Raw genomic sequence first — 27,488 nt, 5'->3', positions numbered from 1 at the left:
TCTACCCCTCAAGGAGATATGGTTTCTCTTCCAAGCTGCCAATCGTTTTTTCAAATTTCCCATCATCGGGTTCTAGAACTAGGTAGGATAAAGGCTACTGTGACCAGGTGCAATCTAAATAGGTTGCTATAGATTCCATCTCCTCTCTGTTCAAATTTATTCCCACAACACAACTCTTCTCAAAATTTATCTTCAAATTTGAAGCCTTCTCAAAGTGAATTATTAAATCCTTTAGATTTCTTACCTCCATCAGATCACAACCTTCACAAAAGATTATTATGTCATAAGATCACCCTCTTAAGGACTTGACACTAGCTGCTTTTGTGAGGAGTTTACTAAAAGCATTGGCAACTAGAGTGAATTGGAAAAATGACATGGGATCACCTTGTCTCAGACCCCTACTAGTTGGGAAAAAACCTTTGACTACCCTATTGACCAAGATGGAGTAATGGTAGGAGGATAAGCAACTATTTATCCATTTACACATCTATCCTCGGACTCACTTTCTTAGAATGAGTAACAAGAAACCTCATTCCACTTGATTGCAGACCTTTATTTTTGATAGGAAACGGTAACTTTCATTAGAGAATTGAAAAGATTATAGGCTTACAACCCACAAAATGGATGGAAAAAGAAAATAAAAAACTTACAAACAGGCCCAAAACAAAGCCTCCTTAGTAACTCCTTGCTTAGCTAAAGTGTTAGCCATTCCATTTGCTGACCTTCTTACCCATTTAAAATGCACCCCAATCTCCCTTGCTAAGCTAATAATCTCTCTTAGAGGCTGTCCAAGAGACCACGCTCCTAGGTTTCCAGCTTGCATCCACTCTATTACCAGCTTGGAGTCTCCTTCCATCTGATTGCTGCATTCTCCATTGTTTCGCTAGTTTCAAACCTTGAAGTAAGGCCATTACTTCTGCCCTTAATCAATCTCCCACCCCAATTGGGCTCAGGTAAAGGGCCAAGACTTTTCCTTCCTCGTTTCTGTACACACCCCCAACTCCTGGTTGCCCTGGATTACCCAAGGAACTTCCATCAAAGTTTAGCTTCACCCTGAACTGAGGCGGTGGTACCCAACATTATTGTACCACATGGGAGGAAGGCGAGGATACAACTATAGCACTCCAATTTCTAATTAATTTAGCTGAGGAGAAGTCCTTGAAGAGATGATGTACTTTCATCCAATGCATAACCTTGATGGTGACAACCTCCACAAGTGCTTCCTTGGATTTTTCTTGCCCTAGGAAGATCCTATTGTTTCTCTCTTCCCAAATTGATCATAGGATGGCTGCTCTTGTTATTCTCCACATTATCTTGCTCATTTTCCTTGGTTGTCGGAAGAAGCTAGAGTCAAAAAGGTTCAGCACACCCAAGGGGGGTTCCATCTATAACCAAACAAAGAAGAGAACCAATCCCACAAATAATAAGCAAAAGGACAAGAAATCAAAAGATGAGTCGCTGTCTCACCATTTCTTAAGCAAAGGTAACAGAAATGTGGGGAAAGGCTCCAATTTGGCCTTTTTCTTTGAAGTACATCCATAGTATTGATCTTTTGAAGAGCCACTTCCCAGCAAAAAGCCCTAACCTTTGGTTGCACAGGAGAATACCTGATTTCTTTAGCCGGAAAAGAGACAAACACAAAAGAAAAGTGAATTAAGGCATTGAAAAAAGATGAACAAGAGAAAGTCCCTGAAGAGGACTCTTTCCAAATTCTACTAGGAAAACTGAATTCAACACAGTGAATAACTCATCTGTAGAAGCCAATTTTGAATCCCTCAACCCTCTTCTCAAACCCAAATCCCAAGTCCCCTCAAACACATGAAGTGAGGAGATGGTTTTGAATTTATTTAGGGAAAGAGAATACATTACCGGGAATCTATCCTTAAGGGGGGTGTTCCCAAGCCAAAAGGTCCTCCCAAAACAGAATTTTATTACCTGAGCACACATCAAATCTCATGAAAGGCTAAAAGGAAGGCAAGACTCCAGCAATTGCTTTCCATGGGGAGAAATGAGAAGCCCTAGGGTTGATGCCAGCATACCATCCATTAGCTGCCTTCTCGTGAATACTTTCCACCACTAAGTGTCACAAAATGTCCTACACCAAAGGAAATCTCCACAACCACATTCCTAACAAAGCTACATTTCTTAATCTGATATTGCCAATGCCTAGACCCCCCGCTTCCTTTTTCCTAGAAACTATTTCCTACTTCACTAAATGGTCATTTTTTGTGTCACCTGGTTCCCATAGAGAATCTCTCACGAGCTTTTCTAACTTATTGACAACCTTGGCAAAAAGCTTAAAGGTAGACAAAAAATACACCTGAAGGTTGGCCAGAGTGGACTTTATTAAAGTGATTCTACCCCGTAGTGAGATATAATTTCTCTTCCACCCTGCTAGCTTCTTAGTGAATCTTTCTAAAACTAGGTACCAAAAGTTTTCTGTTCTAGGATTTCCCCCTAGGGGCAGACCTAAATATACTAGAGGCCAACCACTTACCTCGCAACCTAAAACCCTAGCCACCAACTGCACTTCATCATCTTGTAAATTCACCCCCACTACACAACTCTTGTTCCAATTGATTTTCATATTGGAGACTCTCAAAATGCATCACCATCAATCTCAAATTATCCATCTCCTCAATTTCCCCTTCACAAAAAGAGAATGATATCATCCACAGACTATAGGTGAGTGACAATCACTTGTTGCCTCCCAACTCTCCAACCTTTTAGTAGATTTCTTGAATCAGTCCTAGAAATCAAGACACTTAGGACATCCACTACTAAGGTGAAGAGTGTTGTGAAACTTATTTTGGTTTTCTGTTAGTATGCTGTTAGTATGCTGTCAGCCTAGTCAACCTAGGTGTTGTCAGTTAGTTCCTTTTTCTTTTTTGTTATTTGTTCTTTATTATGAATTGCAACCAAGGGCATTCTTGTAATTACTGGTTTTATTATGTTAAGAGAATATAAATAAGAAGCTGGTAGCCGGCCAGCCCTCAAGTCTTTTGGTTCTCAATCGAACCTCTCTTCTCTCTCTCTCTCTCTCTCTCTCTCTCTCTCTTCTTCTCTTCTCAATCGAAGACATGGTATCAGAGCAATAATTCTGGGGCTCGAAATTTTTTTTTCCTCATCTGAATCTCAGTTCTCTTTTTTCCTCTCTTTCTCTTGATCTCTTGGACGTGGAAGACCAAGAACTCTAATCGGATTGATCAAAGTTCTTACAGCTGCTGTTCTTTGGGTTCCTCCTTGGTCGTAACACCAAGGAAACCTTAATAGAAGAGGGGCGATGCTGTGGAAAGCATTTTCTGGATTTTCCGGTGTTGTGAAAATTTTTTCTGGATTCTTTTTCTTGCTCTCTTGCACCTTCGTACAAGTGCTGGACAGGGGTATGTGCCCCTTTTTTTCTCTATGGTCTATGCTGTGAAGAGCTGTGAATTCCGTGGTTTTGAGGTTTACATTTCCATGCTGGACAGGGGTATGTGTTTCCTTTTTTTATCATGTGCTGTTGTAGAACTGTTGGTAGGCCTTGTTAATGACTCCTTGTGGCCGAACTATTGTTGCTAATGGACTGTTTTCAGTAGCGTATTAGTAGACTAGTTGTTGGACTGATTACTAGGCTATTCTAAGGGCCGACCTATTGCTGGACTGTTTCAGCAGTATGTTTTTCTCTTTCCGGAAGTGGAAATTCTTGGGAGTTTAGCATTCTGCTTGCATGGGGTTTGGTCTGGTATATTTGTGTCCCTTTTTTGTTTTTTCAATGGCAAATTATGATTCAGCATCTTCTTGAGTTACACCAACTCATAGTACAACTGGTATGGGGGGTGAAAACATGATGCTTCCCATGCCAATTACCCCTTTAAATGGCCTGAACTACCTGGAGTGGGCTAAAAGTGTGAAACTTTATGTAATAGCAAGGGGAAAAGGTGGTTATATAAATGGCAGAGTGAAAGAACCCAAATGTGAGACAGCTGAACATGATAGGTGGGACCAAGAAAATAGTATGGTGATGTCTTGGCTCCTTGTGGTCATGGAACCCGAGGTGAAGAATTTTATGTGGGCAGACATCGCTAGTGAGATTTGGGAACAGGCCAAAACCACCTATTCTGAGCAAAGGCATTATGCCAAAATTTACCAGTTGCAAGCTGAATCCTCAACCTGTAAACAGGGAAATCGTAGTTTGTCTGCTTATTATTCGGCCCTTACTTCTGTATGGAAAGAATTGGATCACTATCAGGCTATAGAGTGGAAACATGATGATGATGCTAAGGCCTATAAGAAACTGGTTTCTCAACAGCGGGTGTTTGCTTTCTTGTTGGAACTGAACCTTGCTTATGAACCCTTGAGAGTTCAGATCTTAGGAAGCAAAGAGTTGCCTTCGGTTCAAGGGGTATATGTCCTTGTTCAATTTGAAGAAAGTAGGCGGAGTGTGATGGTTACAGCTGAGGGAGAGCAACAAGTAGCTTTGGCTGCAATGGGTAATAGCAATATGAGGAAGAAAAGTGACTAAAAGAAGGCTGACGATAAAGACAAGTTGTTTTGTACCCATTGTCGGCACTTGCGACATACACATGCCACATGTTGGGAAATTCACGGGAAGCCCAAGTGGGTAGTGAAGAACCAAGAACAGGGTAAAGTGCAAGGTCAGAAGAAGCCGAATACAACACATAATGCAGCACGTGGCAATCCAAGATACTCAAGTTGCTGGTACTACCCGGGACCAATTTATTAGTTCTGACCCCAAGGAAGATATCATGAATTCCTTCAGAGGTCACTTGGAGTCATATGGTAGGGCTTTGCGACAGATGGATAGTTCAGTTACTGGTATTGCTACTTCATTTGCATCTACATCAGGTAATGCGGTTTTTTGCATTCCATGTCACCACTACTACTGATTCCCCTTGGATCATTGACTCAGGGGCCTTTAACCACATGACCGGTAAGCCAAATTTACTTCAGACTTATAGCCTTTTGTTAGGAAGGGATAAAATGAGGCTTGTAGATGGATCATTCTCCTCCATTGCAGGCCAATGATCAATATCCCTTCCCCATGGCCTGGACCTAAATAGTGTGTCGCATGTTCCCCAACTTCCTATAAATTTGCTTTCAATCAATAGCATCAAAAACTCTTTAAACTGTAGTGTAACCTTTTTTCCTGGTTCATGTGTTTTTCAGGATCTAACTTTTGGGAGGACGATTGGTAGAGGAAACCTAGTAGATGGTTTCTATATTCTCGATAACAAAGCTGGTCTCTCGGTGTCGTTCTCGGAGTCATATAGCTAGTCAAATAAGAGTCAAAATTTTTTTGTGGCATAGTTGGTTAGGCCATGTTTCTTTTGAAATAGTGAAGTCTTTGTTTCCATTTTTGTTTAAGTCATGTTCAGTGTCCGATTTTCAGTGTCAAACATGTCAGTTGAGCAAACAATGTAGAACAACCTTTCATTCAATTAATAAAAGATCCAGTTTTCCTTTTCATATTGTGTATTCTGATGTGTGGGGGCCTACTACTATAATCTCTGAGGGCAGGTGTAAGTACTTTATCACATTGATCGATGATTTCTCTCGCTATACATGGGTATTCCCGATGCATAACAGAGATGAAGTTCCAAAGATCGTGCAAGACTTACAGCAGATGGTGTTTACGCAGTTCCATGTTGAAATACAGATCTTTCAATCAAATAATGCCAAGGAATACTTCCATGGTGAGCTTAATAAGTTCTGCCTCCCATGGATCTATTCATAGGAGTTCATGCGCAAGAACACCGCAATAAAATGGTGTTGCCGAAAGAAAAAATAGACACCTTCTTGAGGTAGTTCAAGGGATGATGTTACACATGAATGTTCCAAAAATGTTTTGGATGGATGCTATATTTGCAGCCGCTTATGTCATCAACCGCATGCCCTCTAGAGTGCTGAACTACATGGCCCCTCATCAGTTGTTGTTCCCTCAGTCTCCTCTATTTTTCATTCCCATGAGAGGCTTTGGTTGTCGTGCTTTTGTCCATGATTTGTTTCCGTCTCGGGGAAAGTTAGACCCTTGGTCCATTCCTTGTATCTTTCTGGGGTATCCTTCCTCTCAAAAGGGGCATCGGTGCTTTGATCCTGTTAGTCATAAATTTTTTCTCTATGGATGTGTCATTCTTTGAGTCTGAACCGTTCTTCCTTGCTTCTCCTCAGGGGGAGAGTAGTGTGGAAGAGGAGAAACTAGTACAAGCCCGCCAAGTCTCTCTTCCTTCTTTTCCGGACCTAGCCCCCTTTCGTGTCTTCCAACATATATGCCATAGAGATCAGAAATGTGATAGAGATGTGGAACTACCAAGCACTGAGCATCCGACACCGTCAAACTCTTAGGAGGTAAGTCCAAACCTTGCTATACCTATTGACACCCCTACTCTTACTGTGGATGACATTGACATTCCTATTGCTCAAAGAAAGGGAGTTAGGTGATGCACTACCAAACACCCGATCACCTAGTATGTCTCCTATGATCACATTTCCCCCTCATACCGAGCCTTCCTATCTGTAGTTGATTGCATCCCTGTACCTGAAAATGTTGCAGAAGCCTTAAAATACCCTGAATGGACATATGCTATGAAGGAGGAGATTAATGCCCTCCATAAAAATCAAACTTGGGAATTAGTGGATCTTCTAAGGGGGAAAGACCTAGTAGAGTGTAAGTGGGTGTTTACAGTTAAGCACAAGACGGACGGGACAGTTGAAAGGTATAAAGCAAGATTAGTAGCCAAAGGGTACAATCAAGTGTATGGAGTTGACTATGATGAGACATTTGCTCCAGTAGCTAAGATGAACTCAATTCAAGTTCTTCTATCATTAGTTGCTAATTTTGATTGGGATTTGCATAAACTAGACATTAAGAATGCCTTTTTAAATGGTGACTTAGAAGAGGAGGTGCACATGGTTCAACCCCTAGGATTCTGTGCCAAGGGAAGTGAGAATAAGGTGTGTAAGCTAAGAAAGTCTCTCCATGGTTTGAAACAATCTCCAAAGGCTTAGTTCAGTAAGTTTCATATGGAAGTTCAACAAGTAGGGTTCAAGCAATGTCAGTCTGATCACACACTCTTTGTGAAGAGATGTCAGGAACGGGCTACTGTTTTGATAGTGTATGTGGATGATAATATCATCACAAGAAATTGGAGTTCAAAAATACAATAGTTGAAACAATTCCTTGCATCTAAATTTGAAGTGAAAGATCTAGGTCCTCTAAAATATTTTCTTGGAATTGAAGTTGCTCGCTCTAAAAGGGGTATCTTCATTATTATGAATTGCCACCAATGGCATTCTTGTAATTACTGGTCTTATTATGTTAAGAGAATATAAATAAGAAGCTAGTAGCTGGCCAACCCTCAAGTCTTTTGGTTCTCAATCGAACCTTTCTTCTCTCTCTATTCTCTCTCTCTTTTCTTTTCTTTTCTTCTCAATCGAACACAAAGAGGAAATGTGACAAAGGGTCTCATTGTCTAAGGCCCCTCTTTGTAGGAAAGAAGTCCCTAGCTACTCCATTCACTAAGATTGAGAAGTGACGAGAGGTAATACAACCCTTTATCCACTTACACCATCTCTCCCCAAAGCCTCTATTCTTCAACACTTCTAGCAACAAATCCCAATCCACCAAATCATAAGCCTTTTCTAAGTCAAGTTTACAGATCAAACCCTTTTCTCCTTTTCTTTTTTTTTTTCTTTTTGTTTTTTTGTAATCCACACATTCATTGGCTATTAAACTCTGATCGATAATTTGTCTCCCTTTCACAAAGGCCCCTTGATTCAATGAGATCAAGGAAGGAATGACTTTCTTGAGTCTTAGAACTTTAGAAATGATCTTATACAGTCTCTCAATCAAACTGATCGATCTAAAGTCCTTGGGCTGAACTACAGGCACCCTCTTAGGGATCAAAGCTATGAAAGTAGCATTTGCACCCGCATTTATTTTTCTTCTTTAATCACCTAAGATGTCCCAACAGTCTTGATAAAAAGCCATAGTGAATCCATCCGGGCCTGGGGCTTTTGATCTTTCCATAGAGAAAACTACCTCATTTATTTCTTGAATCTCAAATGGTCTTTCTAGGGGTTCCAACAATTCCCTTTCTCCAAACATAACCTTCAAGATGGATTTGAAATGGTCAACAAAACAATTGGCTATCCTCTCTTGGGAATCAAGGACTAGTCCATCCACTTCTAGTTTGGATATTAGATTTTTCCTTCTCCTTCCATTGGCTAGTTCATGAAAATAATTTTGTGTTCCCATGTCCTTGAGCCATTTACATCTAGATTTCTTCCTCCAAGAAACTTCTTCTCTCAAGAGGACCACATCTAGATCTCTTTTCAGTTGCCATCTCCGATCTCTTTCCTAAGGGTTTCTGACTCTTTGGGATTCCTTCACATCCAATTCCTCTATTTGGGTCATCAAAGAGGATTTCATTTCTTTTATTCTCCCAAAATGCTCCCTATTCCAATCCTTCATATGTGCTCTCAATCTTTTTAGTTTTTTTTTTTTGTGAAATCTTACCCTTTTCCACTTTACCCCCCTTAGTTCTTTTCTCCACCATTCGTTGATCTTCTTCACGAAATTCGGGTGAGTCAACCACATGTTTTCAAACCTAAAGGGTCGGGGTCCTTGCCGAAAAGGCTCCTGTCCTAGGCCAATGGGGCAATGGTAAGATGTTACTCTAGGTAAAGCTCTAGTTATCAAATCCGCCGACTTGTTTTCTCAGCTTTCATTGAATAGGAACCTATCTAATTTGGAGCAGGTTGGTATCTCCTAAAGGTTGGACCAAGTATAGAGGACTTGCAACAAGGGGAGTTCCTTCGACTCACAGTTATTAATGAAATCATTGAATCTCCCTATGCTGGTTGTAATGACCTGTTGGTGATTATTTGATTCATTCGTAAACTGAATTACGTTGAAATCCCCTCCACCCTCCAACCAAACACCACGGACCATCCCAAAGCCCTTAAATTCCATAAAGTTCTTCCGAGAATTCATTTCTTTTTCTGTAATTGCTTGGTCCATACACATTAGTTAGTGCCCAAGTAAATCCATCCTCTACCATCCTAAATTTTAATGACACTGAGAAGTTACCTGTCAATTCCTCCAATACCTCCACAACATCCTCTCTCCAAAAAGTGGCAATACCTCCCGAATTTTCCCAAGAAGGTGCTGAAACCCAACTTATTCCTCTAGGTTTCCAGATGCTTCTTGCCCATTTTCTATCAATTTCGGCTAATTTGGTCTCTTGTAGCATCACAATATCCAGCCTTTCCCTTCTAAGGAGGTCCTTAATTGGCCTTCTTTTCCTAGTACTCCCTAGCCCCCTCACATTTCAACTGTTGATTTTCATGGAGACAAAAGATTTGGCATCCCCCCTTGAGATCAGGCCCCTACTTGGAGGCTTTTCTTCTCTCCCCTCTTCTGCTAAAGTCCAAATCTCCTTCTATGTTTGATATCAACCTCTCCACCTTTGATCTTTTCTTCTTCCTTGGGTTGTTAACTGTTCCAAGTTTGCTCAAGGCTGCTTTTGTTTTGTTTCGCCTCTCCAATATTCCTTGGTTTTCTTCCAAAGATTCCTCTATTTGCCTGTACTCCTCAAGGAGAGCACAAATCTGTCCCCAAATCCTCTCTGGTTCCTCATTCTGCAGCTTTTCCGAGATTGATTCGTCTCCAACTTTTTTGCTACTTTGAACCCGTCTTTACTAAACCTTCTTGAGATTCATACTTTTCTACCAATTCCTCTTTTTTCTTGTACTCCTCCAAATGCACACAGATCTGATCCCAGATCTTGTCTAATTCCTTTTCTTGGAATTTCCTTTTCCACACCTCTTCCTCTTGTTCTTTACCCTCCTTGTCCCCAATTAAAAACTCTCCATCCATGGTCGCTGCTTCAAGTTGAGCTGCTAAGGTACCTGTTCCAGGCACAAAACCCACATCAGTACCAAAAAACGAATTGAAAAGGTTACCTGAAAGGTTGTGGGAAGTGGGCGGTGATGCTGAAACACCAAGAAGAGGGGGCAAAGTTACGGTTAAATCTTCCAAAAGAGGTGACTGTGGGTTCTCATTGTGTTCAACCAATGTCGTATTCATTGCATCAGAATCTACCTTTAGGAGTTGTCCCCTGATTGATGACTCTATGATCGATGACCGAGATGTGTCCTGTTCCTCTATTATTCTATCAGTACCATGCTGCTCTAGTGAATCGGGAGCAGATTTGGGAACTGGTATCCCCTACCTCTCCTCTATAATAACTGCAGTATCTCTGCTTTCTTAGGTAAAGAAAGAGTTTGAGAGGGCTTCTTCTGGGCTAAATCTGTGAGTTCCAAGTCATCATTTTTCGAAAACAAAAGTTCGGTGTGGAAGCTCTCATCAACACCAAGTGATTTGGTTTTTATAAGTTCCACACTTCCAATACTTGAGGAGTCTTCAAAATCTGATTCTGAACTACTTTCTTCCTTGGACGCACTGCCTTCAAAATGGTCTATAACATTCTGATTTATTGTCTCTGGAATGAAGGAATACCCTGTCTCCACTGTTGCCGGGTGCTTCTTAAAACTCAGATTTGCACCATTCTGGGGAGTTGACCTTTTTCCTCGAGCTTGGAACCCATGCCTAGTTCGGATTTGCCACTCCACTGAGGCTGATATTTTTTCCTGCGAGCAGTAGCTTGCTTGAAGGGGACGATGATAGACCAACTTTTGTGTCCATCATCTCCCTTCTTCCCTTGGTCACATGCCCACTTAAAGAGGTGCGTGGCTTGTTAAGGCTTGGGTCCACCCCTTCTAAAACAGCTAGCCCAGTCATAACTAAAGGCCCATTGTTTTCAGTTGGGCCTGGGCCCAGTTCCCCAACCTCTTTAAAAGTCATGTGTTCACTTAAAGCTTCATGTGACTGGCCTCGGTTCACTCTACCAGACTGAACCGGCTCACAAGAATGGTTTGAACCCTGAACTCTATCCGACCTTTGTTCAGCTCCTTTTGAATTTTGAACTTCTTGTGCGTGCCTGTCTCCATTTAAGCCTCTTGTCACCATCTGAACATAGGATCTGCCAATCCCTCTGCCTACCCTGCCATGCAGACTTTCCCCAAGTCTTAATGTTATTCTCTTTTTTTTCTCTTTTTTCTTGGTTTCCTCAGTTGACTTCGCCTCTTTTGTAGTAACTGATCTGCCTTGCAAACCATGTAAACAGGCCTGTTCTGTCCCTTCATTGTCTTCCCTTTGTCCCTCCATCCATAGCTAAGCTTCAATGGAAGTAGCAAGCCAAACAGCGTATGCTAAACCATCTGAAACAACCTCTATCTTCCTTGGAATGTCACTAGGTTTAACTCCACCTAGATTCAATGCAACTGAACGAAGATCAAAATCAAAGACACCATCTAGTCTTGCATCACAAATTATAGCCATTGACTGTAATACTTCCTCCTTCCAAAGATTGAAAGGCAACCCAAGCAATTGGACTGTTACATTATCCTCAATCTCAAAACTTTTGGTGTTAGAGAGAGGGCACCATTTTGAGACTGTGATAGCACCAGCCTCTAAATGAATATTTAAAGCTGAAATCTCTACTTCAACTTTTTTTTTTGATCAATTATCTCTACTTCAACTTCACCCAGATCCATCATAACTTTGTAAGATTCATAAGGTGTAATCACCATCGGCTTTGGCAGGTTCAATTCTTTGAGTATTACCTGCGCATTACCCCTCCCATCCTTTGGTGGTTTTGAAGTTTCCACCGCAAATTTCTTCCCCCAATCCTCTCCTCTTTCTGCAATCATTCATTTTCTATCATTGGATTCTTCCTCTCTCTTTTGTTTACCCACTTTCTCTTCCTTTTCTACAGCTTCTATTTGTTCTTTTTTCATCTGTTGAGCAAAATCACTCTATAACTTTGCCACTACCTTCCAACCATGACCCCTTCTACCTTCTGGGAAGCAAATTAACTACTTCTTTCTTCCTCCAAAGAATTCCTGCAGAGTTATAAAGCATCCTTTTGCATTCTTTTTACATTCGAGCTCATATCTCTTTCTTCCATCTAAGTTGAACTCCATAAAGTTCAAAACAAACTTCTGCATCCATTCGATGAGTTCAAGACCTTCCAGCAGTACTGTGGCTTTCTTTACCCCTCTAATCTTCAAGCTCTGCAAATCTCTGATCCTTATCTCTTCGAAAATGAAATCTTTTGCTTCAATCTTCATCACTTTCCTCCATCTTGCAGCTTCTGCGGACCTTTTCCTCCATAGCTTCAACCTCTAGTCCTATCCCCGAGAAGTCTGAAACTTTTTACTTCATCCTCTAACCTAGCCCAAACCACCATTTCCCCCAAGAATCTATCTTTTTATTTACTCTTCGGAAAAAAAGGTTTTCCCCTTGTTAGAATACACGAATCAGGGGTATTTGGTCATTTTGGTTTATCTATTTGAGAGTGAAAGGTCTATTTTATTTAAGTTTAAGTTATGTGTCCCATCTTTCATGTGGGACAATATGGTCTTTCTTGTAACTCTATTATTTGAAATAAATACAAGTGGGTCGGCTAGGTAGGACTGATTTTTTTCTTCTTCTCTTCTTCTTTTTCTTCTTCTTCTTCTTCTTCTTCTTCTTCTTCTTCTTCTTCTTCTTCTTCTTCTCTACTTTAACCTAGAGTCGAATAGGGTTTTCTTACATGGTATCAGAGCGGTAAAACCTTGTTCTCCTTTCATTCTTCCTTGTTGCTGTCTTCTTCGTGGGTTCACCGCCAATCATTTCAGCTTTCCTCAATTTTCTGCTAGCCTGAGTGGAAGCTCGACAAGGGGCCAAAAAGGAGTCGTCGTTTTGTGGTTTTGGAGGTGAGAATGCCTCCAGTTACTGTGGCGGTGGTCGTTGAAGTTGTGTACTAGACGCCCTCTATTCAGTGATACGAAGAGGGCTTTGTGGACAGGTATGAACAGTGTTGTTTTTTGCCCAAATAGTGGATTGTGAATGCTGTGTTTTGGTTCAAAATTTTTTTGTTGTGGACGTTTGGAGTGACTAGTATGCATATCAGTCTTGTTCTCTGTTTTTTACCTCATATGTGTGCTGAAAGTAGGGTTTTTCGACTGCTGAAGTTCACGACAGCAGTGGTGTGGTGGTAGTTGTATTGTGTTGAATGGTGTATCGATGATTCTGAATATTTAAAAGTGAACCCTTGGATCTGGTGTGTGAACAATTCTGCAGTATGCAGTACAAGTGTTTGATTTAATGACTGAGTGACTTCAGCCCTTGTATTTTGGTGGGTGAATGGTTCTGCAGTGTGCGGAATGGGTGTTTGATGTAATGACTGAGTGATTTCAGCCTTAGTATTTGATGTGTAATGTGTATTTGAAGAAGTTGGTGGTGCTGTAAGTGAGATAAGTTTTGTGGAAGTGTGTGAGGTTGTGTTGCATACTTGAAGGTGAATTAGTTAAGATGGCATCGATTGGAGATGGGAATTACAATAAAACAGGTGTCATGCTTTCTTCAGACTACCTAAATGTTCAAATGACATCTATTAAGATGAATGGTGAGAATTATGTGCCGTGGGCAAAATCTGTGGAAGTGTTCTTAAAGGCCAAGAAAAAGGTAAAACATGTGAGAGAGGAGAAACCTTCCCCTGATTCTCCGATGTTCAGTCACTGGGAACAGGAAGATGCACAAATAATGACATGGCTATGGAACAACATGGAACCAAAAATTAGTATGAACTTTATGTTCCTAGATACAACTAAAGAAATCTGGGATCATGCTAAGAAGCTATACTCCGGACAAGACAAATACAACTAGGGTGTATCAGTTGTACCAAGAGTACTTTAATCTGAAGAAAGGCAGTCAAAGCTTGGAGGAAAACTATGCAAGTCTGAGGAATATCAGAAATGAGCTCAATGTGTATCATCCTCTGACATCGGATGTTCAGATTCAACAACAGTAGCATGAACAACTTGATGTGCCAAGGCTTCTACTGGGTTTGAAGGCTGTGTATGAGCCTGTCCGAGCACAAATATTGGGGGGGTCTGCTCTTCCCTCACTTGAAGAAGTTTTTGCCCGTCTTAAGAGGACATCTATTGAGTCTGTAGAGCATTCCTTTCTCTCGGACAGATCTGGTTTCGTGGTGAATAGAGGGGGTGGCCGTGGAAATAGAGGTGGTGGTGGTAGTAGTGGACTTCCAGGCAACTGTGGTGGCCCCATGTTTAATCGTGCTGGTGGCCGGAGTGGAGGTCGAGACTCAGGGGGAGGTCGTGGTAAAGGAAGAAGTAATGCCCCTAGGAAGTGTTTACGTGGCCCACCTAACCATGCTATGACTAAGGGTAGTGGTACAATTACTGAAAGCCAGCAAACTGACCTGATCCCCTCCACATCTACTAGTGCTTCTGGGAAGGAAATGGTGAGTGTACCCCGTGCTGTATATGAGCAGTTCCTTCAGACATCTCAGCAGAACACCGCTACCCTTGCCCATTCAGGTATGGCTTGCTTAGCTTCCAAGCCCCCACACTGGATCATTGATTCCGGAGCCTCGGACCATATGTCTAGGACTCCTAATGTATTTTCTTCCCTTTATCGGCCCTCCACATCTCAAACAGTTACACTTTCTAATGGTTCTACATCTCCCATATGTGGTGTTGGTGATGTTGATATCTCCTCCTTGTCTTTATCATGTGTTTTATATGTTCCCTGGTTCCCCTTTAACCTTATGTCTGTTAGTAGATTAACCAAGTCTCTTAATTGTTCTATAACCTTTTATCCCTCTTCTTGTGTGTTTCAGGATCTCAAGACGGGGATGAAGATTAGTGGAGGGCATGAGGCAGGTGGGTTGTATTACCTTGATGGTGGTGGCCCTCCAGTAGCTTTTCAGTCGTCTCTTACTCCTCTTCAATGGCACTGCAGACTTGGTCATCCTTCTCTTAAGGCTCTGAAGTTGCTGGTCCCTTCCTTGAGTCATCTTTCATCTTCAGATTGTGAGTCATGTCAACTAGGGAAACATCATAGAGTCTCTTTTAGTCCAAGAGTTGATAGTCGTGTCTCGAGTCCTTTTCTTTAGTTCATTCTGATGTCTGGGGTCCAATCAAAGTGATGTCATACAATGGCTATAAGTATTTTGTAATTTTTGTTGATGACTTTTCAAGGATGACATGGATTTATCTTATGAAAGATCGCAGTGAATTATTTTATATTTTTCAAAAATTTTATGCTGAAATACGCACCCAATTTGGTGTTCATATTAAAATTCTTCGCTCCGATAATGCCAAAGAGTACAGATCATCACCATTTCAGCAATACTTAGAGCACCATGGGATAATTCATCAAACTTCTTGTGCCTACACCCCACAACAGAACGGTGTAGCTGAACGGAAAAATCGACATCTTCTTGAAACTACTCGGTCCTTGATGCTTAATATGAATGTCCCAAAGCATTTTTGGAGTGATGCTGACCTCACATCCTGTTTTCTGATCAATCGGATGCCCATGTCCATCCTTGGAAGTCAATCCCCCTTCTCGGTGTTGTTTCCCACCTTGTCTTCATTTCCTCTCATCCCAAGAGTCTTTGGATGTGTTTGTTTTGTTCAACACTTGGGGCCTGGTTTAGACAAGTTAGATGCACGAGCTACTAAGTGTATATTCCTTGGCTACTCGAAGACTCAGAAAGGGTATAAGTGCTATAACCCTAAATTGCATAAGTCATTTGTGTGCTCTGATGTCACCTTCTTTGAATCAGTTAATTTTTTCTCAAATGCTGTGGTTTCTTCTCCTTCCCCCGTAGTTCCTCTTCCCGTCCCTGTTGCGGATCCCCTTCCCGTGGCTCCCATTCCTGCTGCAGATTCACATCCCATGCCAGTTACTACTGAGAGGCCGCCAATCACACAAGTGTATACCCACAGAAGAGCATCGGCCCCTCCTCCAATTCAGCCCTCATCGACAGATCCTGCTATTGCTTCTTCTCCCTTAGATCTTGATCTTCCTATTGCTCTGCGGAAAGGTAAACATACTTGTACTTCTCATCCTATTTCACACTATGTTTCAACTGCTCACCTTTTTGCTTGTCATCGCAACTTTATATCATTGCTCTCATCTGTTTCCATTCCCAAGACTGTCTAGGAAGCCCTTACCTTCCCAGGGTGGCGGCAAGCCATGGAAGAGGAACTCTTTGCTCTACAACAAAATCACACGTGGGAACTCATTGCTATTCCTCCTGGTAAGCATGCTGTTGGGTGTAAGTGGGTCTACACAGTGAAGTATCTTCCAGATGGCAGTGTGGAGCGATTGAAGGCTAGGTTAGTGGCCAAGGGCTACTCTCAACTGTATGGTGAGGACTATATGGAGACATTTTCTCCTGTGGCTAAGATTGGTTCAGTTCGGGTGTTGATTTCATTAGCTGGTATGTATGATTGGCCTGTTGTACAACTTGATATAAAAAATGCTTTCCTACATGGTGATCTCATTAAGGAAGTATATATGGAGCAACCACCAGGGTTTGTTGCTCAGGGGGAGGATGGTAAGGTTTGGCAGGTTCAGTGAAGTGGTGAAAAACTTTAGGATGAAACTGTGTCAGGTAGACCATTCTATGTTCAGCCATGACTCAAAAGATGGGAAAATCCTGCTAGTGGTGTATGTGGATGATATTGTCATTACTGGGAGTGACAATAACAGAATCGACAGGTTGAAGAAATTCCTACAGGACCACTTCAATACGAAAGATTTGGGTAAGCTGAAGTACTTCTTGGGAATAGAGGTTGCAAGGTCAAAACATGGAATTCACTTATGTCAGAGAAAATATGTTCTTGACCTACTTGAAGAAACAAGGCTGTTAGGTCCTAAACCAGCAGAGACTCCAATGGAACTCAATGCCAAGTTGAGTGTTGATGCAGGTGAAGAGTTTGATGATCCTGGAAGATACAAGAGGTTGGTGGGAAAGTTGAACTACCTGACCATTACTCGGCCATATATATCATTTGCTGTGAGTATGGTGAGAGTTTATGCAACATCATCGGATTCCTCATTGGGAAGCAGTTCTAAGGATTGTTAGGTACCTGAAGGGTGCTCCAGGTCGTGGTTTGCTATATTGAAGTGGAGGGACCCTTGAGATAGTAGGGTACACAGATGCTGATTGGGCTGGTTCTATATCAGACAGGAGATCAACTACAGGGTATTGTACCTTCCTTGGTGGCAATCTTGTAATTTGGAAGAGCAAGAAACAAACAGTGGTGGCAAGGAGTAGTGCAGAAGCTGAGTACATGGCTATGGCTCATACCACATGTGAGCTAGTATGGTTGAAGAACTTGCTACAAGAGATGGGGTTATCAGTTGATAAACCTATGAAACTATACTGTGATAACCAAGCTACTGTTCACATCTCTTCCAACCCAGTCTTCCATGAGAGAACTAAGCATATTGAGGTTGATTGTCACTTCGTAAGAGAGAAAGTGATAAGTGGAGTGATAACCACATCTCATGTGAGCTTAGGAAATCAGTGGGCAGATCTCTTTACAAAGGGATTGTCTTGGGGCAGAGTAGATTATATTTGTGACAAGCTGGGACTATATGACATATACTCTCCAGCTTGAGGGGGAGTGTTAGAATACACGAATCAGGGATATTTTGGTCATTTTGGTTTATCTGTTTGAGAGTGAAAGGCCTATTTTATTTAAGTTTAAGTTACGTGTCCCATCTTTCATGAGGGACAATATGGTCTTTCTTGTAATTCTATTATTTGAAATAAATACAAGTGGGTCGGCTAGGTAGGACTGATTTTTTTCTTCTTCCTAATCTGGCCTAACCCTTCTTCTTCTTCTTTTTCTTTCTTTTCTTCTTCTCTACTTTAACCTAGAGTCGAATAGGGTTTTCTTACACCCCTAATTGTGATTAGCTATGTCAGGCATTTTGGGTTGATGAATTTCCCTTTTTTCTGCAATTTTTCTAGGTACCAGAAACCTTTTGTTGTTTGCTAATGAAGTGCATTTTGATTAAGGACAAGAACTCATTTTCTTTCTGTAGAGATGGGAGATGCCATGCTTATTCTTTTTATAGTGGTTGCATCAACCCCAAATTCTAGATGGGGTGATGGTGGCAAGTCAATGTATAGACTCAAGACTTAGAAGTGGAAGACCTGGATTAGTATGCAAACTAAATATAGAGAAAGCTTATGATAATGTAGAATGGGGATTTTTGGAGGAGGTCCAAAGGCTAATGGGGTTTGGAGAAAAATGGAGGTGCTGGATGTATGGTTGTATTTCTTCAGTTTCTCTCTCAGTAATCCTGAAGGGGATCTCCACAGAGTTTTTTCAAATTTCTACGGGGCTGAGACAAGGGGATCCCTTGTCCCCTTTATTATTATTTGTTCTGGTTATGGAGGCTTTAAATCTGTTAATGAGGGGTGTCCAGGGATGATGGTTAGTCGGTTTCAGTGTAGGAGCTGAGGGTCCTTTCATTTCACATTTGCAATTCGCAGATGTCGTCCTCATCTTTCTAGATGCAGTGGAAGCACAAGTCCTGAACCTAAGGGCAGTGTTAGCAAATTTTGAGATGCTAACGGGTTTGAAGGTGAACCTGGAGAAGAGTGTTTTGATTGCTGTTGGAGAGATCGGCCAAAAAGAGTTGTCAAGGTTTGCAGCAGTCCTTGGGTGCAGAACAGGGGAGCTTCCTTTTTTGTACTTAGGACTCCCAGTTAGAGCTAAGTTTGGGTCTGTAAGCACTTGGAAACCTCAAATAGAGAGTGGAAATGAGGTTGGAAAGCCAAGGCAAGATATCTCTCATTGGGGGGTAGAATTACCCTAATAAGGATTGTGCTTCAAAGTCTACCTACCTATTACCTATCACTGCTGAAAATACCAACTTGGGTTGCTGATAAGATAGAAAAGATTCAAAGGGACTTCCTTTGGGATGGGGCAAAAGGTCCAAGGAAGTTTCATCTAGTAAGATGGGAGAAAGTTTGTAGGCCAAAGGCTTTAGGGGGTCTGGGTCTAAGAAGAATAAAATTACTCAATAAAGCTCTTTTGGGGAAGTGGTTATGGAGCTTTGGGCTGGATAAGGAAAGGGATTCATTATGGAGAAGAGTGGTGGCAGGGAAGTATGGAGTGGTGAGATTTGGTTGGGAACCATGGGAGGTATCTAACTCGTATGGGGTAGGAGTGTGGAAAGGCATAATGAGCTTTAACCAGGACTTCAGAGGCCTGGTTAGTTTCAATGCAGGAATTGGATCCAGAGTGGGATTTTGGGAGGATGATTGGAGTGGGGCTGGGAAATTTTGTGATGTTTGCCCAAGGCTGTACAGGCTTACTGAACATCAGGTCTCTGTGGTCCAATGTTATGAGCTCAGTGGTGATAAGGTGGTTTAGAGTCCTAAGTTTAGAAGACCTTTGCATGACCAAGAACATCTGGTCTCTGTTGTGCAATGTCATCGACATTGGCGTCATTATTTAATTTCCCAAGAGTTCGTTTTGGGGAAAAGTGTGGTAGATACGACATGAACAAAAAGTGGGGGAAGATGGATCTAGAAGGAATCTTAGCGGAGGTGGAGGGCGTTTTTTGGGGTTATGAATCAACTGAAACTTCAATTTTCTGGGGAGGTATATGACTTAAGAATTTTGGTTGAAGGGAGGACTTGACCTTTCTGAGGACATTTGGTAGGCAATAGTAAGAAGGGTGTTTTGGAGGTTGTGTAGGGAGAAACTGGTAAGGTTTTCTATGAAGGTGGACTAGAGGTGGGGAGGAAGATGAAGAGACCGCTGAAGGTGGAAGATGATGATGTGTCAGGCTAAGAACACTTAAGATGTTGCCAATTTAGTGAAAACCAAATTTTCCTACGGAAAATCGGGAATAAGATACTCTCGTACTGTTTGTGTTACAAAAATATTCTCTAAGCTGAAAGGTGGTTTGATTGGGACTGGACCTACCAAGGAATACAAGAAGGTCTACAAGAGAAGGGGCAGAAGTCTTTCAAAGACGACAACCGGAGATGCTGCTGGTAAGGTTCTACGGGTTGGTTCTAACCAGGACCAGCAATTGGGGACTCAACAGCGGGGGGAATCAATAGGGAACAATTCTGCTCCACTGTAAGAGATCGCGATAAAACCTTTGGGAGGAAGGTGGTGAATTCAGGAAGTATCTCCTTTGAGGAAGAGGCTAAAAAAGATGTAGAGGTTGACAAAAGCCTGGGTCTATTTTTCTGGGGTGGAGAGGAATTTGCTAGAAAATCCTTTAAAGAGTTTGAGAGGAAGAAGAGAGAAGAAACCCAGAAGGAGAAGAAAAATAGAGGTGGGAGGTGGGATGAAGATGGCAATGGCTAGGAGGAGGTTTTTGAAGGGGAAGATTAGGGCCTTGGTTCCGATTGGATTGCTGATGATTATGCTGAAGTCTAGGTGGAGTTTTTGAGTCAATAGTCATGTTTTCTCTCGGGTGATATCTTATCACCTTCCTTATGTAATCTTCTTTTTAATTTAATGAAGTTTTTATTTTACTTTTCAAAAAAAAAAGACGTGTCAAGGTCAAAGGGTAAAATTGTAATTGTGGATGTGGGAAGTAAATGGGAGTTGGATGTGCAAGGGGTAAGGAGGTAATTTTGACTAGAAATAAGCCTTCAGTAGAGCGACACATTGAAGAGGGAGGCAAAGAGAGATTGGATTTAGGTGGGTTTGAAAGGAAATGTTGGGAAGTGGAGAGAATTGAAAAGCATTCTATAGGTTCAAGAGGAAATGAGAGGTCGAAGGGGGTTCACTTCCTAAAGGAGAAGCTCAATCAACTTAACAAAGGTGATTGGTCCAGCTGCTTAACGGTTTCAAAAGTAAAAGATTTCAAATGTAGAACCCCCAAGTGTTTTGAGAGGCTGAGTTCTTGTGGAAAGAGGATATGAAAGACTAGAAGGGAAGAGAATGAGAAGGGGGTTTGGGTGATTGCCAGTAATGAGTTATGACAACTTCAGGAAGAAGAAGTTGGTGTCGAAGAGCTCGAGTGTTTTGGAGGACAATGCACTTGTTTGTAGAAGTGAAAGGTATGGGGTTGGAGCTGAATCAAACGAGAATCTTGCTGATATTTAGGAGGCCATTAGGGGTTAGGACTGATTGTGAAAGGTAAGTAATGTTGGGTGATGAAAGAGAGTTGGAAGTTGGTTGTACTGTAATGGATATCAACAGGGAAGATGTGGCATTAGAAAATGCTTCTTCAGTTGAAGACACTGAGAAGCTTTGTTTCGAGGTGATAATTGAAAAATTAGGAGTTAGGCAGGAAGAAAGGTATAGGTGACAAGATGGAAGTTGATCAAGTGATATTGGTGCAAAAAAATCTCCTTTTCCAAGTGATGCCCATATTGTGCATGTTACTAAAGTCTTTTCCTGTTTAAAAGAATGCCTGATTAGGGTGGGGACATAAGTTGGAAGGGAGGAGGTACCACTGGCACATCTACAATTTGCAGATGATACAATTATGTTTTGTGAGGGTGGGGACATAAGTTGGATCCAGAATTTAAAATTAGCAATAGAACTCTTTGAGCAGATGTCTAACCTCAAGGTGAACTTTGATAAGAGTTGTGTGGTGGGGGTGAATGTGGAGGAGAGGGAGTTAAGGGATTATGCAGGTGTGTTAGGTTGTGCAATCTCAGATTGGCCTTTGACGTACTTGGGCCTCCCTTTAGGAGATAATCCCAAGAACGTAAGCTTTTTGATTCCGGTAGTGGAGAGATTTGAGAAGAGGATTGCGTCCTGGAAGAGAAATTATCTTTCCTTAGGTGGGAGAGTCACTCTGATTAGGTCTACCCTAGCTAACCTACCTGTTTACTATTTGTCAGTGTTTAAGATCCCCACTAAGGTCTCCAACTTATTGGAAAAATTAATGAGGAATTTTCTGTGGGAGCCTGGAGAGGAGAAGAGAGATCATAGGGTGAGATGGGAGGTGGTAATTAGATGTAAAAAACTAGGAGGCCTTGGGATTGGAAACATCAAGAAAAGGAATATGACGTTGCTTGGAAAATGGTTGTGGAGGTTTACAGTGGAAAAGGAAAAATTGTGGACAAAGATCATGGCTAGCATACATGGGCTGGAAGACAATGGTTGGGATTCTGGAATTGTGGCAAGGGCTACAGCTGCTTCTCCTTGGAAATCCATCAATGATCTACTTCCAACTTTCTCCCCTTGGATCAAGTACGGTCTTAACTCTGATAATCGAATAAAATTCTGGGAACATCTTTGGGTTGGGGTTTCACCTTTGAAGGACCAATTTTCCTCCCTGTATGCTCTGCCATACTTGAAAAATGAACCTATCTCTTCTTTTTTAGGTCCTTCAGACTCTATTTCTGGTTTTGGGTGGAACCTTGGCTTGCGAAGGGCAATTAGGGATATAGACTTGGACAGACTTTTACCTTTGTTAGCCATCCTTGAGAATGTTTTCATAGATCCTAATAGGGAAGACACCAGATTTTGGACCCCTTCCACCTCAGGAACTTTCTCTTGTGCTTCGTTTTTTGAAACCTTAACTCAGTCATCTGTCCTCTTGGATTGTCCTTTATGACTAAGGAAATTTGGAGCAAGCCTATTCCTCCTTGGGTGGGTTTTTTTTGTTGGGAAATTTTCCTGTAAAGAATAAACACAAATGATTTACTTCAGAAAAAGAGACCCAATTATTGTTTATTTCCTAATAGATGTTCTCTTTGTAAAGATGATGGGGAATCTGGTTACCACCTTATGGTCTCTTGTAAGGTTACTAAAATTGTTTGGGAGTGGGTACTTTCCTGCTTTGTGTGTTCTTGGAATCCTCTCGAGAGTGTCCAAAGTTTGTTCTCCCCTTTGTTTTTCAGATGGCCTAAGAAGCGAGGGAAGATGATGTGGAGGAGTATTAGGGCAGCCGTGTGTTGGTCACTGTGGGAGGAAAGAAATTCTCGAATTTTTTCAGATAAGGAAAGAACCCTGGAAGACCTATTAGACCTAATACTTTTGAGGGCTACCCACTAGCTAAAATCTATGGAACTGTTTTCAGACTTTCCTATGGCTGACTTGTTAAGAAACTGGAAAGAGATAGCAACCTCTACTCCGTGTAAGAGGAGTCTTAGTCCCTCGTCGTCCCCTCCTCCCTCTAGATTTATAAAATTGAACTTTGATGGCAGTAGTCTAAGGAATCCACGGCTGTCTGGGATTGGGGGAGTTTTCAATAATCAGGAAGGGATTGTTATTGCTTTGTTCTCAGGCCCTATTGGAGAAGGAGACTCTCTTAGGTCTGAGATCCTTGCAGCTATGGAAGGAGTTCAAAGAGCAAGGGAACTAAATATCAGTTGGCTGATATTGGAAGGCGATTCAAAGGTGGTGATTAGTTGGTTGAAGAAAGAGGACAGTGGTTTGTGGAGCTATAATAATGAAAAGAAAAAATTCTTATGGTTGTGTAGGGGCATTGAGATACAATACAGCTGGGTGAAGAGGACCGCCGATTCTTTTGCAGATGGGTTGTCCAAGCAAGGGGTGAATAGGGAGTCTATCTTTTGGGCTAGTTTTTAATTTCCTTTCATTGTAATTTGCTGATGGGGAGCTAAGACTTTTTATCTCCCCCTTATTGTATCTAAAGCTTCATAAAATTTCTCTTAATTAATAAAGTTTCTGTTATTGATCAAAAAAAGAAAAAGAAGGCCTGATTGGGGCAGGTCCTACTAACATATACAAAAGGTGGTACAAGAGAAGAGTTAAAATCAAATCTTCTTTTCATACTGTTTCTGCTAGGACGAATCTGAAGACTGAAACAACTCTAAGAACGGACAATCAGTTGGTGGAAAATCCCATTGAGAAGCTTGAGACTAGAATTGGAATAGAGGAAGATGAAAGGGAGGTTGGAGCAGATGTTGAAAAGAGGAGTCGTGAGAATCTATCAGAGAAGAAAGAATATAAGACTGGAAGTGTGGAAATTGAGATATTGGCTGAGAGGGATGTTGAGGTTGGCAACTCTTTAGGTCTGGTTTCTGGGTGGATAGGCGTTGGCTCGTAGAGCTTTTGCTGAACTCGCGAGGAGGTACAGGGAGGAGATAATGAAGAAGACTGTAGTTGGGAAAGGAGGAGAGGTTTGGGATGAAGAAGTTGAAGGTAGGGAGGATGAGTTTGTTGAGGAAGAATAATGGTAGCATTTCTGCTTAAAGGAGTTCTTCCAAGTCTGTCTTTTAAAGTGTGGTCATCAATGGTTTGCGGAGAAATTCACAAAGGTCCTGATTAGAGTGATTAAAACGTTTTTTCTTTGTTTGTTGTAATAGTGTTCCATCTCCTGTGTGTTGGGTTAAGGTGTTGCCTTAGCATCTTATTGGTGGTTGTATTCAGTTTTTATTTTTCTCTAATAAAATTTTTCTTTTTATCATAAAAATGATTTTTGGACATTTTGTGCTAGCCTACCTAACTACTTCTGGCTGCTATGCTTAAAGGATTCAAGATTTCTGTGATTTTTGATTGTTTACTGAAAAAATGCTTTATGCTGTAGTTGATGAAGACAGGCTATTGGCCCTTGCTCATCAGAAGTACAAGGCTGGGAACTATAAACAGGCACTAGAACACAGCAATGCTGTTTTTGAGAGAAACCCCCGGCGGACAGATAATCTTCTCCTTTTGGGTGCAATTCATTATCAGGTTCCTTTTTTATTTAAGTGATCTCAACTTTTGTTCTATGAATGAATGTGCTATTATTTGAAAGCTCCATTTGTTTTTATGATGACTTTGTTATAAGAAAGTACCTCTGGTGGTAATCTTTGCTTTTAGCTCATACTATTGTGTTGATACATAAATGAATTTTCAATCTTCAATGTGGTGGAAGAGGAATTTCAAATTTATCTAAACATGTCTTGCTATGTTATCCAGTTGCATGATTTTGATATGTGTATCACAAAGAATGAAGAAGCTCTTAGGGTTGAACCACATTTTGCTGAGTGCTTTGGGAACATGGCAAATGCTTGGAAGGTAATTATTGCTACCACTCATGCAGACAGAATCAGTTTATAGTAATTTTGATGTGTTTAGCTGGGCTATAAGACTGAATTTCTTTTCCCTAATACAGGAGAAGGGCAATATTGATCTTGCAATCCGCTATTATTTGGTTGCTATTGAGGTCTGTACATTCTTGTAGAGTGTAGATATGGTTGAATGAATGGTATATCCCTGTTCTGGTTGCATAAGTGATCATTTCATGTTTATAAATGTGAAGAACATAGATTTTAAGATTAGGATATACAAATTTTGCTTATTGGCTTCTGGTTTTAAGTATTTCTGGGAGTTACCTTTTATGGATATTTTGAAAACTGAGATCAACAGATGGAACCAAGGAAGACCTTGGTTCTGGATTCTGGAACATTATGGAGTTAGCTTAAAATTTTCCCATGTTATTGGTTCTTGTATTTCTTATTTTCTTTGAGTGTTTCCTTTTTTCTTCTTTGATCTCCTTTGTAGCTTTGTTTTTCTGGTGATATCTCTTCACTAGAATATGCATTACACTCTTTTATTAATAAATTTTCCTTTTTACTTATTGCAAAAAAAAAAAAAAAATGGAAAGGAAAATGCCAATAAGCAAATAACTACTCACACATCATATTTGTTTTTTTATTGTTTCCCTTTCATCTGGTTAAAATTTATAATTACAATGAAATTAGAGGTGGGAGCTAGGTGTCATTCACTTATAATGGGGTGGTTACATAACCACCCCAACCCCTATTTAATCTCTTTAGATGGAGGAGACTTTCTAGAATCGGTAGGTGTTTGTGCCTTGAAGTTTTTGTTTGTGACCCACTTCGTGACCTGCTCTGAGTCAAGTTGAGAAAAATCCCAAGGCAACATTTCATAGACCCTGCGGCTGTATGGACCCAATCCATATTAAGATTATGGGTCGGACCTGAATACAATATGTTATGTGTTGGTTCGGCTGATTTAATGTATATGTTTGTCATTGTTGGGTCTTAAGTCATTAGTTATTGGGCCTAAACTTGTTTAATGTTTTATTTGTCTAGGTGTCCCATCACTAATCAGGGGCATTCTAGTCCATTCGTGTAACACTATGTAATAAACATATATATAAGATAGTAGGGTCGGCTGAAAGGTTTTTTGAGCCGCCATTCTTAAACTTTCTTCTCTTCTTTTCTTCTTCTTCGGCTACTGTGTTCCATCTAACATTATGTAGTTTGGGGGTTTCTTTTTAATGTATCTTTGGCTTTTTAGAGAAGCTGAGTGAGAGAGTTTGGGTGTATTGGGGTTTAGGGTTTCTGTAAGAGAGATTGTACACAAGAAATATTTTGTCTTTTGACTTGGCAAATCATATTGACCTCTTTGTGAATTTAATGTTGAAAGCAACAGTGTCTAAATTTGATAATCGAGTAAACTTTTCTATGATTAGAACTAGTCAAATTGTTTATGAGAAGATAAAATAAGAAAGGTGGAATGGATCTTGGATTTTGTTGGAAAAGATCGTAGATTTTTAACAAGAAGAAAAGAACTTGAACTAAGTAGTTAGAGCATAAAATTAATGACCTGTTAACAAGAATAACAAGGGCAATCTTTTTCCTTTTTCCTTTTGTTTTTTTCAAGGTATTAATCTCACTAAAATACCCTTGGCTTGGTATTCTTGTTTTGGTTGTCCCTTTTCCATCAATGTCCTTTTCTTGTTTTGATTACAAACATTCTGATTTTTTATTTGTATATTGCTTAGGTTAATCCTACATCATTGGCCAGGCTTATTTAGTAATATTATTTTGGCTTACATTGTCCTCTAAGATATAGAAATTCATGTCTCTAAGTTTGATTTTTTTTTAAGTACTTTAGAAACCTTTTATGTGGTATTTGGTAACTGCTGAAATAGGCACTAGAAATGGACTGCTGAAAATATTCCAAATTTAAAAACCAGCTCAATTTTAGGAGTATTTTTGGTATATGAAAATTATTTAGGGGTAAAATAGTTGTACACATCTTCATGCTTCACCAATCAGCAAATAAGTCAGTGGTTAATTGCTGAAATGCTGAACGAGTCATTTTGTTCTTTTTCCCATCTGCTTTTAGAGTGTTTTTCAACAGTCATTGATCACCACCTTAATCTCTTACCACATCAACATTTTTAAAATCAGTTAAAGGACTAGTAAATGCAAGTTCTGGTTACAAGGTGAGGAGGCAAAATTATGGAGCTATAAGAATAGAAGGAAGAAATAAAAATGGTTGGTACAAAGCATGGAAGTGAGAATACTTTGGGTTAAATGAAGTGCAAACAAGGAAGGGGTGAGAAGAGATCAGTTGTTTTGGGTACGGTTGTAAAAAGAAGGAAGAATTTTTCGGGGAGAGATAAGAGGGCTTATCACTCACTGCTTCTACACTTTTACTGTACTCATAATTTACTTTCTATCTATTAATGAAAATTTACAGTTATTGATGAAAAAAATGTAAGTTCTGGTCTGAAAGACTTATAAAGAGAAGTATAAAATTTACGAGCCATGACTATGAAAAGAAGTATTAGAATAATGTAACCAGATCAGAACTCAATTTGGATATTAAAATATTTTTTTTATCAGTAGCAGAAACAT

General features: G+C 40.6%; 1 protein-coding gene across 2 annotated transcripts in view; it reads left to right on the top strand.

Annotated features, from left to right (window-relative positions):
* Positions 1–27,488, top strand: part of LOC104612645 (putative UDP-N-acetylglucosamine--peptide N-acetylglucosaminyltransferase SEC) — a 79,724-nt gene that overhangs the window by 5,267 nt on the left and 46,969 nt on the right. For both annotated transcript variants that reach the window (XM_088892613.1, XM_010280150.3), the window contains exons 2-4: positions 24,419–24,564; positions 24,793–24,891; positions 24,989–25,039. In XM_088892613.1, coding sequence (XP_088748739.1) covers positions 24,419–24,564; positions 24,793–24,891; positions 24,989–25,039 — 296 coding nt within the window. The remainder of the gene's footprint in view (positions 1–24,418; positions 24,565–24,792; positions 24,892–24,988; positions 25,040–27,488) is intronic.

The sequence above is a fragment of the Nelumbo nucifera genome, chromosome 8, assembly GCF_055504915.1.
Source record: "Nelumbo nucifera cultivar China Antique chromosome 8, China Antique-T2T, whole genome shotgun sequence".
NCBI lineage: Eukaryota > Viridiplantae > Streptophyta > Magnoliopsida > Proteales > Nelumbonaceae > Nelumbo > Nelumbo nucifera.
This window is presented reverse-complemented; position numbering and strand designations above follow the sequence as displayed.